General features: G+C 40.0%; 1 protein-coding gene across 3 annotated transcripts in view; it reads left to right on the forward strand.

Moving 5' to 3' along the window:
• The window catches only part of Thumpd2 (THUMP domain containing 2), a 35,405-nt gene extending 23,123 nt beyond the window's left edge, over positions 1-12,282 (forward strand). For 2 of the 3 annotated variants that reach the window (XM_048353065.1, XM_048353066.1), the window contains 2 exons: positions 4,764-4,872; positions 11,375-12,282. In XM_048353065.1, coding sequence (XP_048209022.1) covers positions 4,764-4,872; positions 11,375-11,717 — 452 coding nt within the window. In that variant the 3' untranslated portion in view covers positions 11,718-12,282. Of the gene's footprint in view, positions 1-4,763; positions 4,873-11,374 lie in introns of those variants that run through there. The other variant, XM_048353067.1, reaches the window with a different exon arrangement.
• Positions 12,283-14,148: the final 1,866 nt, after the last annotated feature.

Genomic DNA, 14,148 nt, shown 5'->3' on the forward strand with positions numbered 1-14,148 from the left:
ATCCTAGTGACAACTTATATTTCTACAAACTCATAATCTTAGTCTTTTTACTATGCTTTAATGACTTTATTATTTTTTTTTTTTTTGGCCAGTCCTGGGCCTTGGACTCAGGGCCCGAGCACCGTCCCTGGCTTCTTCCCACTCAAGGCTAGCACTCCGCCACTTGAGCCACAGCGCCGCTTCTGGCCGTTTTCTGTATATGTGGTGCTGGGGAATCGAACCTAGGGCCTCGTGTATCCGAGGCAGGCACTCTTGCCACTAGGCTATATCCCCAGCCCAATGACTTTATTTTTGACAACATTTACTTGACCTTATTACCTCTACTAAGGTCAAGAGATGATCATGCAGATGATTAACATGCAGAAATTGTATGCATTTACTTCTGAGATCAAATCATCATAAAAATATGGGGTAAAATATTGTATTACAAATTATCTTAGGAAATAATAATTTGTCACTGTTTAGGCTTTTTTTTAATCTACAGATGTATTTACATTCTTAGTACTGTATGGAAGTTTGCTAGACTAAGAGAAATACATTTGTATGCTCTCATTACCAAGATTCAATGATTTATTAATGGCATCATTTATTGTCTACTGTATGGTTATGTGGTATTATTTTGTTGTTTGTGCTGGTTATGAGGCTTAACCTCAAGGCCCAAGCACTGTCCTTAAGCTTTTTTGTACCAGGCTAGCACTCTACCACTTGAGCCATCGATCCATTTCCAGCTTTTTTTTTTTCTTCTTCTTCTTTTTTGGCCAGTCCTGGGCCTTGGACTCAGGGCCTGAGCACTGTCCCTGGCTTCCTTTTCGCTCAAGGCTAGCACTCTGCCACTTGAGCCACAGCACCACTTCTGGCCGTTTTCTGTGTATGTGGTGCTGGGGAATCGAACCCAGGGCCTCATGTATACGAGGCAAGCTGTCTCGCCACTAGGCCATATCCCCAGCCCATTTCCAGCTTTTTTCGTGGTTAATTGGAGATAAGATCTTGTGGACTTTCCTTCCGGGAGTTGTCTTTGAACCACCATTCCCAGATCTCAGCTTTCTGAGCTAGGATTATAGCCATGAGCCACTGGTACCTGGTTTAACAACAACAAGCAGCAATAAGATTTTAAAAGTACATTTTCAATGAAACAATGAGCACTGAATTTCCTTTTCCCAAGAATTCTAATAATAGCCAGGAGCTGGTGGCTCACACCTGTAATCTTAACTACTCAGAAGGCTGAGAACTAAAGGTCATGGTTTGAAGCCAGCTCAGGCAGAAAAGTGTGCAAGACTCTATCTCCAATTAACAAACAATATACTGGACTGGTGGCATGGTTCAAATGATAGAGTGCCAGCCGTGGTACAAGCAGGCACACAAAAAATATGAATGATGAACACCTAACTTGAGTAAAAAGTCTGTTTCCATTTCATTTGTGAGGGCCAACATAGTTATCACTTATCAAGCTAAACAATTTTGTTTATGGAAGCATTAACCTCAAAACTTAATAGTTATTTTAAGGATAGATGGCTCAAAGGCAAGTATTTACTACAGGCAGCTGAAGAAAATGCATTTGAATATCACTCTGAAGTGTGACCTTTCATTTGGCTTAAGTGGCTATTCTTCAAAATTAGATTTGCTCGCATTCAATTCCAAGGTTTCTTATGAACAACAGCAAAATGAAGCTATGACTGTTGGTATGCTGGCTCTCTTACAGGCCCTGCAGACACTTACGTACTGCCAGTATTGTGTCAGTACTTCGGGAGCTTTCAGAAAGGACTGCAATCAGACGGCAATCTAAAGATTGGTCCTAGGCAAAATACAAGAGACCCTTTCTGAAAAATAACTAGGGCAAAAACATCTAGGGGTGTGGCTCAAGTAAGAGAGAGCTTGCCAAGCAAGCATGAGGTCCTGAGTTCAAGCCCCAGTACCCCCTAAAATATGTGTTTTTTGGTAACTGATAGCCATCATTGTCTATTTGTAGTCTTTGGTGATGTTGGAAGTATAGAAATGATGCTCAAGTGATTGTGTCCTTTATCAACACCCTAAAACTAAATGTACAAAGTGAAAACAATTGGCTGGACTGGGGATATAACTCTGGTACAGGACATTCCTAGCATGCACAGGGGCCTGGATTTGTTCTCCAAAACAGGGGAAAGTGAATTGTGCCCAAGTTTATTTTTAGTGTTTTTGTTGTTGTTTTCTTTTTTCTTTTTATTTGAAGTGGTCTTCCTATGTAGGCCAGGCTAGCTTGGAACTCACCATCCTGTGCCTCAGTCAGATTGCTGTGATTACTGGTGTATGCCACTACTCCCAACTCTTATCTTAATTTAAAAGAATGCCATATTGGTAATGTTCTTCTAACAGTCTACTCTTCTGCTAATCTCACATAAGGTTAGAGCTAGAAGAAAGCTAGCAAGTGATCATTAGACTTTCACAGATAATTGGATTTTTTGTTTTGTTATTTTTTTAATTTCCTATCAAAATTATAGTATTTAATAAAGAGTATTTATTAATTTGTACAGAATTAGATATTATTCAAAAGGATATATCTTCTACCCTTACAAATATCAAACTTAATTTAGATGATGGCGTAGGACGGAACTTCCTGAACAAAGACCCAGAAAGGCTACATATCAAAGAAAGGTTGGACAAATGGGACTGCATCAAACTGCAGAGCTTCTGCACAGCAAAGGACATAGCTTGCAAGATAAACAGAAAGCCCACAGACTGGGAAAAGATCTTTACCGGCCATTCAACGGACAAAGGCCTCATATCTAAAATATATGCAGAACTAAAAAAATTACCTTCCTCCAAAACAAAACCGCAAAGAACTAATAGCCCACTCATCAAGTGGGCTAAAGACCTACAAAGAGACTTCTCTGATGAGGAAATGAGAATGGCCAAGAGACATATGAAAAAGTGCTCTACATCACTGGCCATAAAGGAAATGCAAATCAAAACAACATTGAGATTCCATCTCACCACAGTAAGAATGTCATATATCAAGAAAACTAACAATAACAGTTGTTGGAGGGGATGTGGCCAAAAGGGAACCCTACTTCATTGTTGGTGTGAATGTAAACTTGTTCAGCCACTCTGGCAAGCAGTATGGAGAGTCCTCAGAAGGCTAAATGTAGAACTCCCCTATGACCCAGCAACCCCACTTTTGGGTATTTATCCAAAAAACCACAAACAAAATCACAGTAAAGCCAACAGCACAACAATGTTCATTGCAGCGCAATTTGTCATAGCGAGAATCTGGAACCAACCCAGATGCCCCTCCATAGATGAATGGATCAGGAAAATGGGGTACATATACACAATGGAATTTTATGCCTCTATCAGAAAGAATGACATTGCCCCATTTGTAAGGAAATGGAAGGACTTGGAAAAAATTATACTAAGTGAAGTGAGCCAGACCCAAAGAAACATGGACTCTGTGGTCTCCCTTATTGGGAATAATTAGCACAGGTTTAGGCAAGTCACAGCAGAGGATCACAAGAACCCAATAGCTATACCCTTATGATCACATAAGATGATGCTAAGTGAAATGAACTCCATTTTATGGAAATGATTGTTATATCACAGTTGTAACTACTTTCAACATCCCATGTATATCTGTAGTTTCTACTATTGATGATGTTCGTGTATCACCTTGTGATTGTATCTACACTATCTCTGTAATCTTATCTGAGTGTATGGGAAACAGTGTGTACTGGTATTAGAATTAGGAAATTCAAAGGGAATACCAAAATTGAGAGACAAAGGGTAAAATAAGAGAAACAACAAAAGCAATACTTGCAAAACTGTTTGGTGTAAGTGAACTGAACACCGCTGGGGGGGAGGGGGGAGGGGGTATGAGGAACAAGGTAACAAACAGTATAAGCAATGTATCCAATGCCTAACGTATGAAACTGTAACCTCTCTGTACATCAGTTTTATAATAAAAACTAAAAAAAAAAAAAGAAAAGAAATCAAAAGTAGAAAATGGAACAAGGGAAGAGGTAACTGATCAAGATGCATTGTACTTAAAAATTGACATGTTGAGTTGAAACTCCTTTTTTTTTTTTTTTTTTTTTTTTTTTTTGCCAGTCCTGGAGCTTGAATTCAGGGCCTGAACACTGTCCCTGACTTCTTTTTGCTCAAGACTAGCACTCTACCACTTGAGCCACAGCACCACTTCTGGCCATTTTCTATATATGTGGTGCTGTGGAATTGAACCCAGGGCTTCCTGTATGCAAGGCAAGCACTCTACCACTAGGCTATATTCCCAGCACTGAATCTCCTTTTTACAACTATTTAATGATAATTGTTCAAATATATTTAATTTAAAGTAAGAAGTAAAAAGAACACATAGATCAATGTTAATATTGAGTGTCCTACCTTCTATAATGTAACTTCTGACAAGAAAGTGCCACTTCCTTGTAACAAGCTTTTCTTGACAACTCAATACATTTCTTTAAGAATCTGGCGATTCTGCATGTAATATGTCCAAAGAATTGAGTTTTCTGGTTCATTTAAAATTCCATTAATTCGTGTCATATTTTATCATACCTGAAAAAAATCATTTTTCAAAGGGCAGAATTACAGATACTGTGCCATTTATCTTTAGTGATTCTAAAAGCATTTTAAAAGCTTCTAATTCCATAGAAACAATATTTACCTCCCCTAAATTGTATTTAATAATGCAAAACTAATTCTGTGCACTTCAATTTTCTTACCATGTAAGTTGTAAATATTTGACCTGGTGACAGGGTGCTCTGATTTTTGTATTTCAGATTTGCCGTTGCCTTCTGAATGTGTGGATAGCATTATCTCTGACATTCCATTTGGGAAAAAATTCAAGTTAGCAAAAGACATCAAAAGCATTCTACAAGAAATGGAAAGGTGACGTTGAATTTATTTCCACAATGTTTTAGCTTTTGCCTGTTTAACCAAAATATTTCATCATGTTGAAGTCTGATTGCAATGTCAGAGTTTTCCAGAGTTTTACAGGATAATTTTATTAGGTCAAAGCTTATAATCAAAGTAATTGTGATTCTCTATCATTTGACATTGTCAATTTTATTCAGAAAATAAAACTAATTTCTATCTCAGTAATTGTGCTAGGTAAATAATCTGATTCTAATTCTCACAAAAATGTGCTTCTGTATGTCAGTCTCAGAAAAGTTAACTTCCTCCCGGTTACACAGCCATAGCACAACAGAATTCTGTTGATAATGGTTGTTCATCAACATAATGGATAAAATTATTAGCTGTGAAACAATGCAGGATACAGCTCATCTCCTGGTTTCTGATATTGACCTAAGGGAATGTAACTTCTTGGAATTATTTCATTGAGAACTTCAAATACACAGACCTAGATACAGGTAGCTCCAGTTATTTAAGGTAATAAAGGAGTGAACTGAGAACACTTAAGGGGATGAGTGGACACCAATAGGAGATCAATTTGTCAAATTGTCTCCACTAAACACTGGAGAGAATAGAACATAAATATGAGCCTGCTATGGACATAGGACATCACTAGCTTTTTTAAATGAGCATATGTTGGGGATAGAGACATTGAGTGTCAAGGCTGACATCCTGAAGTAAAATTAAAGCATACCTCCAAATTTCAGCGCCATCTCTGTATCTGGCATGCTGTGTACTCCACTCATCTGCGTGAATTCTCTTTTTTCCAAGCTGCTTTGCTTGTTTCCACTGTTACTTAACTTGTGTCCCTGAGACTTCTCTTTCTGGGCAGCAGCTATAATTCAGACACCTAAACACCTATACTCCCTTTGGTATAGTATCACATCCCCAGCCTAGCAGTTTTTACAGCCATGGTTTCAGAATATTATTGCTTTAAAAAAAATGCTGAAGCCAGGTACCAGCGGCTCCTACCTAGAATAATAGCTACTCCAGAGACTGAGTCCTAGAGGATAAGATTTAAAGCCCACTAAGACAGTAAAGTCTGCAAGGCCCTATCTCTAATTAACCAATGAAATGTCAGACTGGAGGCATGGTGCAAGTGGTAGAGCACTAGCTGTGAGCAAGAAAGCCAAGCTAGAGCTTGAGGCCCCGGTTTTAACATCAATATTAATGTGTGCACACACGTGCAAGTGCGCTTATTCCCTTTCAGTCCTCTCTAGGCTCTAAATGGTCCTGGACTTGGGAATCAGTATCTTTTGAAAGTTCTCAATGTGATTGTGTTGCATAGCCAGAGTTAATAACTACAACCTTTGAGTCTATCTAAGTAATTTACCATTAGCACCATTCACCAGTTTCTGGTGAGATACAAAATGTGTGAGCAGTGAAATGCATTGAACCTGGAATTTTCAGGAGAGATGACGATTTTGGGTACTGCCTATTTTACATATCTGCACTAAGTCCGTTGTAGGTAGGATTTTTGAATACTGTCCTTTCAGAAAATTAACACCAGCCTAACTTTGTTTAGGCTGATTTTGTCCTTTCAGTCCAAGTAATTTGAAGTGGTAGATTTTTCTACCCTGGCAGTGAGTTTAAATTTTACTGAGAATCAGAAAGATGAACAGTTGAGATTCTTGCCTCAGTAGGACCAAATCAAAGTATATGTATTTGCACATAGGGTACTTTTCCTTCTCTTGTGATCAAGCTTCCCTGTTGTCTCCCCAATCCCACACTTCCATTCATACATCACCCTATGATGTGGCTTTTGATTTTGAGTTTATACAGTAGCAGAACTGGTAGTTAATAGAGCAAGCTTAGACTTCCTGCATTTCTATCTAGCTTTGTTGCTTCACATTTCTTCAGTTCAAGGCACACTGCCCAAGCATTTTGAGCCTAATCTTTAAATCCTAATGCCTACCTCATAGCACTGTTCAGAGGATTCAGTAAGCTGAAAGCTGGCCACATAGGAAGTGTTAGCTCTGTTAGCTTTTACCTACTTTTTTTACTGTACACAACTTCAAATCCTTGTGGGAAGTGAATGGGGAGATATATATATATATCCAAGTACACATAACTTGAAGTGAATGGGGATATATATATATATATATATACACATATATATACATATACATGTATATACATATATGTGTGTATATGTGTGTGTGTGTGTGTGTATATATATATATATATATATATATCCAAGTACACATAACTTTTACCTGACCGTTTTAAGGTTCCAGATAGAAACTGAAAGAGGTAGTGGATTGGGGCTGGGAATATGGCCTAGTGGCAAGAGTGCTTGCCTTGTATACATGCAGCCCTGGGTTCGATTCCCCAGCACCACATATACAGAAAATGGCCAGAAGTGGCGCTGTGGTTCAAGTGGCAGAATGCTAGCCTTGAGCAAAAAGAAGCCAGGGACAGTGCTCAGGCCCTGAGTCCAAGGCCCAGGACTGGCAAAAAAAAAAAAAAAAAAAGAGGTAGTAGATTGTGTTAGGAAAGCCAGATGAAGTCAATATGAGCTTGTTCCTAAGAGGTGGTGGAAATAAATGGCCCTGGATGTAATAGAGAACTATATTCTCAAGAACATGCAATCAGAATTCAAGATTATCGGACAAATGAATACTCTGGTGTATAGCAGGAGCTATACACTGTCAGATCAATTATTTCCTCTTTTTATCTGTAAGATGAAGTATATTTCATGATCACAGAACATCGTGAGAAAACGGGTATTGTATTGGACCTTTCCTCTCCAATATAACCATGTAACTAAATGAACAAATGTGAAAATTCAACTTTGCTCATATTGAAAAAAGAAGCATCATGTGCCAGAGGCTTGAGATGGTTTCCTGGAGGAAGCAAGTTTCCAATGGAAACTGGAAGTATAACAAGAATTTACAAGGAGACCGTATCATGTTTAGTACATAGAGAGGGTCAGTATTTCTTGAGTGCATAGGGAAGCAAAAGGCAGCTAAAGGATCCATGAACACACCAGACCATCTAGACAGAGGATTTGTAGCAGGTGGTTAAGACCTAATGTATTCTATGGTCAAATACTAGGTATATTTGTATCATCTATCCCAGGTCTTGCAGATTCACATGCCAAAGAGAAATCTCTTTTATGTGGTTTTTATAATTTCTCAGATCTTTTTTTTTTTTTTGAGAACTAATATCACCATCACTGCCTGCACCATCACCATCATCATCATCATCAAGCTCCATATATTAATATTCAGGGGAATATAATTTGAGAAATGTTTTACAATTTCTGAATGGCTTTCCTAGTAAGGAATCGTGTATTTAAACATGGAAAGACATAGAAAAACAGTCATCAAAAATGTTCATCTCTGAGACACAGAAAGTCATTATTTGAAAGTACACTGTAAATAATTTGACAAATATCCTCTAGGCATCTTGCATTATGCCATATGCCAGGATATTACATACATGTTTTCAATTGCTTATAACTAAGATCATCTTTAATTTGCTGTGCTGTATGATCAGTTTTTTTTCCAGCCATCTGTTTTTCCACTCAGTGTCATGACTCTTTTTGATCATTTGTACTGTGCATTATAATTTCCAATGAATGCCATAGTGTTATGTGATATATGTACCATGCCAGTTGTTATGAACAAACATGTAGGTAATTCTCGTTTATTTTTAATAAAGAACAAAGCTGGATCTAGCATGGCGGTATACACCTTTCATCTCAGCTACTTAGAAGAGGGAGATAAGAGAATCATTGTACAGTCCAAGGTTAGCCTGGGAAAAGTTAGTGAGAAACCCTCTCTGAAAAACAAACTAAAAGCACCAAAGGACTAGAGAGTGTGGCTTAAATGGTAGAGCTCTTGCCAGCAAGCAAGAGATCCTGAGGCCAAACACCAGTTCAGAAAACAACAACAAAAATACTTTGAACTTTCTTGCACTGAGCAAGTTTTCAAACTTGCTGTCTGAATAGGTTGCTGAAAACCACTGTACCTCAGTTTCTTCCATCTGCAAAATGTTCACTGGACTACTTCAAAGGACACTTCAAAATGTTAACCGATGTATAATACAAGTCATTTCAAGCATTGTGTAGTACATAATAATTCAGTGAATATTAGCTACTGTCACGCTTGTTAATCACTACTACTCTTCTTCTGTCACTATTATATCTTCTTTGGCTAGTTTCCTACAAGCATTGCCAGGCTGAAAGTTAGGAAATTTTCATATTTTTTGATGTATTATTGCTAACTTACCCCTGAAATTTCTATATTGAAGAGTTCTCATTGTCTCATCTTCTTGCCATCTTAAGTATCCGTCTTTTTTGTCTCTGTTAATACAGTAAGTAGGTAAGAAGGTATTATCTCACTTCTTATTGTAAGTACCTTTTCTTTTGTTATGCTTGGAGATCTGAGTGTTTTCTTTTTTTCCATCCCATGGTCCACAATGCCATGTATCTACCTCCCACCTCCACATCTCAGGAAAAACAGGTCTTTGCTAGCCAGATATCTCTTTTCATTTCTTCCTCCTCAGGATTCACCCTCTGCCCATTTCCTATATTCAGTATATTCTCTTCATTCTTTCCAGGCGCTTCAGCCATCCCTTCCCCAGCTACTTTGGGAAGTATTTGCCTATCTAGTACCCTGTTCCAGGTCTTAAGGTCACAGCTGTGAATAGGACAGGCAACGGCTAAACCAGCCATGTGGGAAGACAGGTTGTTAATGAATACACACACACACACACAGAGAGGGGGGGGGGACCATTTCGGGATCATGAGTGATATGATAAAATAAAATAGGATGCTTTGCTGGAGATAGAGGAAAGCGTCAGTCAGGAAATGCCTCACAAAGGAGGTGATATTTGGATATTTGAAGTCTGAGATCTGAATGATGAGAAAGCACACGGGAAATGAGGGTTAAAGGCATCGAGCAGCAAGTCCAAACATCCTGCCTTGAGAAGCAGCTCAGGGAGTTTCAGCAACTGACAGAAAGTTCTGGTAACAGAGGGAAGCAGGCTAGCTATGAAATTTGATGGGGAGTTGAGGTCAGATCGTGGAAGAGCCCTAGGTACCACAGGAAGGAACGTAGAACGTATCTGAACTACAATAAAGCAGCCGGAGAGGTAGCAGCGACTTCCATTGTCTGTGTGGAAATTGGGAAGGGAGTATGGCAGGGTGACAAGATGGCAAACAGATTTTTATGCCTCTATCAGGAGATGCTTGTTATAGTTCAGGCAAAGCATGGGGGAAGTAGCTAGATGTGTGACAGTTTGGAGACAGAACCATCTGTGTTTGCTGATGGATTACATGAGAGTTCCATGTAATGCCCTTTAGCTCTGGCTGACACCCCTCTAACGCATATCCTGTTCCCTTACCTGTACATCTGAATTTCCTGAACGAGTAGCCCACACCTAACCACTCAGCCCTGGCACCTGCTCCTGCCATCAGCCAGGGCTGCCATCCCCCATCGTGGTATCTTATCCTGGCCACTCATTCCTGTAGCATTTGATGATGTGGGGACCCTGCCCTGACCCTGCCCTCCTTGGGACTGTGCTCCTCTGACTCAGCAAGTCTTTGTTGTCCAGATTTTCTTATAAGATAATCAGTTTTTCTCCCTAAGTGTCACATCTCTGTCACTGGCCTTTGTTTCTTCATGCTCTACTGCCACCATGGATCCCATCCACCAATAGGGTTTTATCTACTGTTTATCATTTAAAAAGTTGCCTTTAGCCCAGGCCTCCAGGGCAGTGTGCGCTGTCTATTGGGGTCTGGACTTGTGTTCCTTAGGTACATCAGCACCTTCCTCCCACCTCTCTCATTTCCTCACAGAACTAAACCGCAGGGCCTCCCCCATGCCACTTTCCCATGCCTTTCTGCCCTTGCTGCCTCCAGCCCCTGTGCCAGGCACAGCTCACTGCTAGCTCAGTGGTGTAGGTATCTCACTCAGAGTTTTCTCCTGTGCCTGGGTTTGACACCTACCTGACAGGTCTTTGTCACACTCTATCTTGCTACTTGCCCTCTCCCATTGCTGTAAATCTTTAGTAATGTGTAGGTTTGTGTTGCTGCTTGCACATAAGTACCACCAGACTTGAGCTAAAGGGATGGATAGGTTCAAACTGCCCTTCCTTGTCTCCTCTTCACTTCACCATTCTTTGTTCCTGTCTGACTCCTCTCCTCTGACTTTCTTCCACATCAATCTCCTGCCTACTTGAATATGCTGCTTTTCTCACTGGTTTTTCCTTGTACATTCATTTATTAGAACATGAGTACAAATTACTTTGAAGCTTGCCTCTTAAGTCGAGTAAAAATAGATAATTAAAGCAGATTTGTACTAGAGATTCCATAATTGCTATAATGAATATGCATTATAGAAGATGCTACCTAATTATCAAAAACCCTTGTATTGAATGAGACCAAATTAAAAACAACTACTCTAAGTAAGGAGGGGTTGCTTATTGTCTGAGAAGAAAGCCTCATGCCAAGTACCATTTGTTGTCACAGAGTGCTGCGTGTCGGTGGAACCATTGTGCTGTTGCTTAGCAAAGACCACCACAGGTGCCTTCAAGACTGTGGGGAGAGCAGTGTCCCTCTGAATCCCCAGGGCAACCACCCCACTGACCCTGAAGAAAAAGAAAAAACGATCCCCTCAGAGACAGAGTCATCTCCGGGTGAAGCAAATAACCAGGAATGCTTAGACAAAATGCCACCATTTGGCTCTTTGGTGGCAGTAGAATGCTACAAAGTTAGCCTTGGCAAAACAGATGCCTTCATATGTAAGTATAAGAAGTCACAGGCTGCCGGATGTCATCCGCCTGAACACCACTACATCCAGAATTCTCTCTAGCACCCAGAGTTTCCAGAGAACATCCCCTAAGACAGGAGATGTGGCTCTCTAACACATATCTTAGTGTTTCTTCTTTATACTGTGAAGCCTTCATGTTTTTGACAGAAAAAGAAAAACAGCTACTGAACATTTTGAAGGCTTAAGTTCTGTGTTCTGGCAGAGAATAAAAATGATGCCATGCAGAGTTCCCAAGAATAAGCTCCAACCTTCAAACAAGGAGTTTCCAGGAGTTCACAACATACCTTTGGCAACATATTTGTGATATTTTACAATTTTACAAATGTATACTTTTTGTGTATATTAAACTTGATTTCTTAGCCTATAATTTTCTTCTCCACTGGAATGAAAATCATTTATATTTGCGGTCCATTGTACATGGGTCCAACCCGTGAAGCATCAGCAAGAATGACAGCAATACAAATTTAAGCTAGAATTCTTTAACACAAAGAAAATGAATGTGCTATTTTTCAAAATGGAGTCATAAATTGTCCTCTTGCTCATGTGTAGAAATCCAGTGTGTTTGTGTTCACTACTCGAGAAAAAGAAACAGAAGTTGATGAAAATATATGTTCTCATTTCTTTTTTTTTTTTTTCAAAACTCAGATACAGTGGCTAAACTTTTTGGCAGATACAATGTCATTTGAGCAAGCTCTTTGTAGCCAGGAAATTTCCTCCCTGGCAAATCTCACCTCTCCATAGTGGAACTCCAAAACTTACCTTTCCACCAGGGCATGGGGTAGATTGTGAACCCCGGTGTGAAGGTGCCTCATTCACAAGCGCAAGCTGTGGCCTCTGTGCTTTGTGTTATACTGCCTTTCTTTGTGTATGTAAATTGTGACATTGGGTCCCAGTTTTCAGTTGCCCTTGTTCCATTTGTTCCTGGGTGTCAAGCTGCCCTCATTCTCATGTGCAAGCTGTAGTATTTGTGCCTAGTATCAGATTGCCCTCTCTGTGGGCAGGCTGCGCCCTCTGGGCCTGGGTGTGAAGGTGCCTTCATTCCTAGGTGGAAGGTGTGGCATCTGTGCCAGGTGTCAAGGTGCCCTTCTTCATGTGTGCAAGCTGTGCCTTTATTGCCCAGCGGTAGCAACATTCCTATTTTAGCCTTGCTTCTGGCTATGTACATTTAACTTGACCCTCTGGCCTTCTAGAAAATTCTGAGAGCTACCAACTAATCATGAATACATTGCATTTTTACTAAACCTATGTAGAATTTTTGTTGTTGTTGTTAACAGATAGAACACCAGGATGGAGATAGATATTCTGTTTTAAGCAACAAGTCCCAAGAAGCCTGTTATTCGTTATATAGCGTGGTTGGATTAAGAACCAGTTACAGTGAGTTTATGACATGTGATGGTGAAACTATTATTCCTATGCTTACCTGCAGCTCTAGGAAATATCACGATCCTGAGCAATATGAACACAGGCTATTTTTTTGAACTCTAGGCCTGGATACCGTCCCTGAGCTCCTTATTTTGCTCAAGGCTAGCACTCTACCACTATGAGCCACAGCACCACTTCCAATTTTCTGGTGGCTAATTGGAGACAAGAGTCTCATAAACTTTCGTGCCTTGGGCTGCCTTTGAACTGCAATCCTTAGATCTCAGCCTCCTGAATAGCTATGATTACAGGCATGAGCAGCAGTGACCAGTGACTGTCTGCTTTCAATAAAACTTAACAGCTCAAGAAAGAGAGGGATTCCTGTAGTTCTAACCCCTGAAGTTAATTCAGTGGTCTCAGCCATAGCTACTCCATCCCTTAAGGGAGATTTGGCAATGCCTTACAGACATGTTTAGCTACTACAACTTGGGAGGAAGAGAGAGAAAATTAGTGAATGAAGACCAAGGGTGCTGATTAAACATCCTACAATGCTCAGGACAGCCCCTCACAACAAAGAAATACCTCATCCATGGCAGCTGCAGGGAAACAGCGGTATAAGGCATAGGTAGGGGATGCCAGGGACTTCTAATGATTATGCCAAGAGAACCTTATTTCTGCTAACCTTTTGACTGACATTCTGAGAGACAATTGTGCTCATGAGTTTGATTCTACCCAAGCACTGGTAGCTCATGCATAGAATTCTAGATCCTCAGAAAGCTGCTATCATGGGATTATGGTTAGAAGCTAGTCCTGGCAGTAATAAATCCACAACTCTCCTTGTTGATGGAGAGCTGGCTGCAGTGACATGTGCCTGTGATCCTAGCTAGCTAGCTACCAGGCATTCTAACATAGATTGTATCTGGAGATTGTATCTGGAAAGTAACCAGCAAGGCTAGGACTGGCAGCATGGCTTTGTGGTAAGAGCATTTACTTAGGAAACACAAAGGTCCTGAAAAAAAAAATTAAGAGTTTGATTTTGTGAGATACTGAATTCTATTAACTGAATTTACAGTCCAGCTTGATCTAAAAAACAGTGCCTTATTAGGAAAACAAG

This window comes from Perognathus longimembris, chromosome 8 (assembly GCF_023159225.1).
Source record: "Perognathus longimembris pacificus isolate PPM17 chromosome 8, ASM2315922v1, whole genome shotgun sequence".
Taxonomy (NCBI): Eukaryota; Metazoa; Chordata; class Mammalia; order Rodentia; family Heteromyidae; genus Perognathus; species Perognathus longimembris.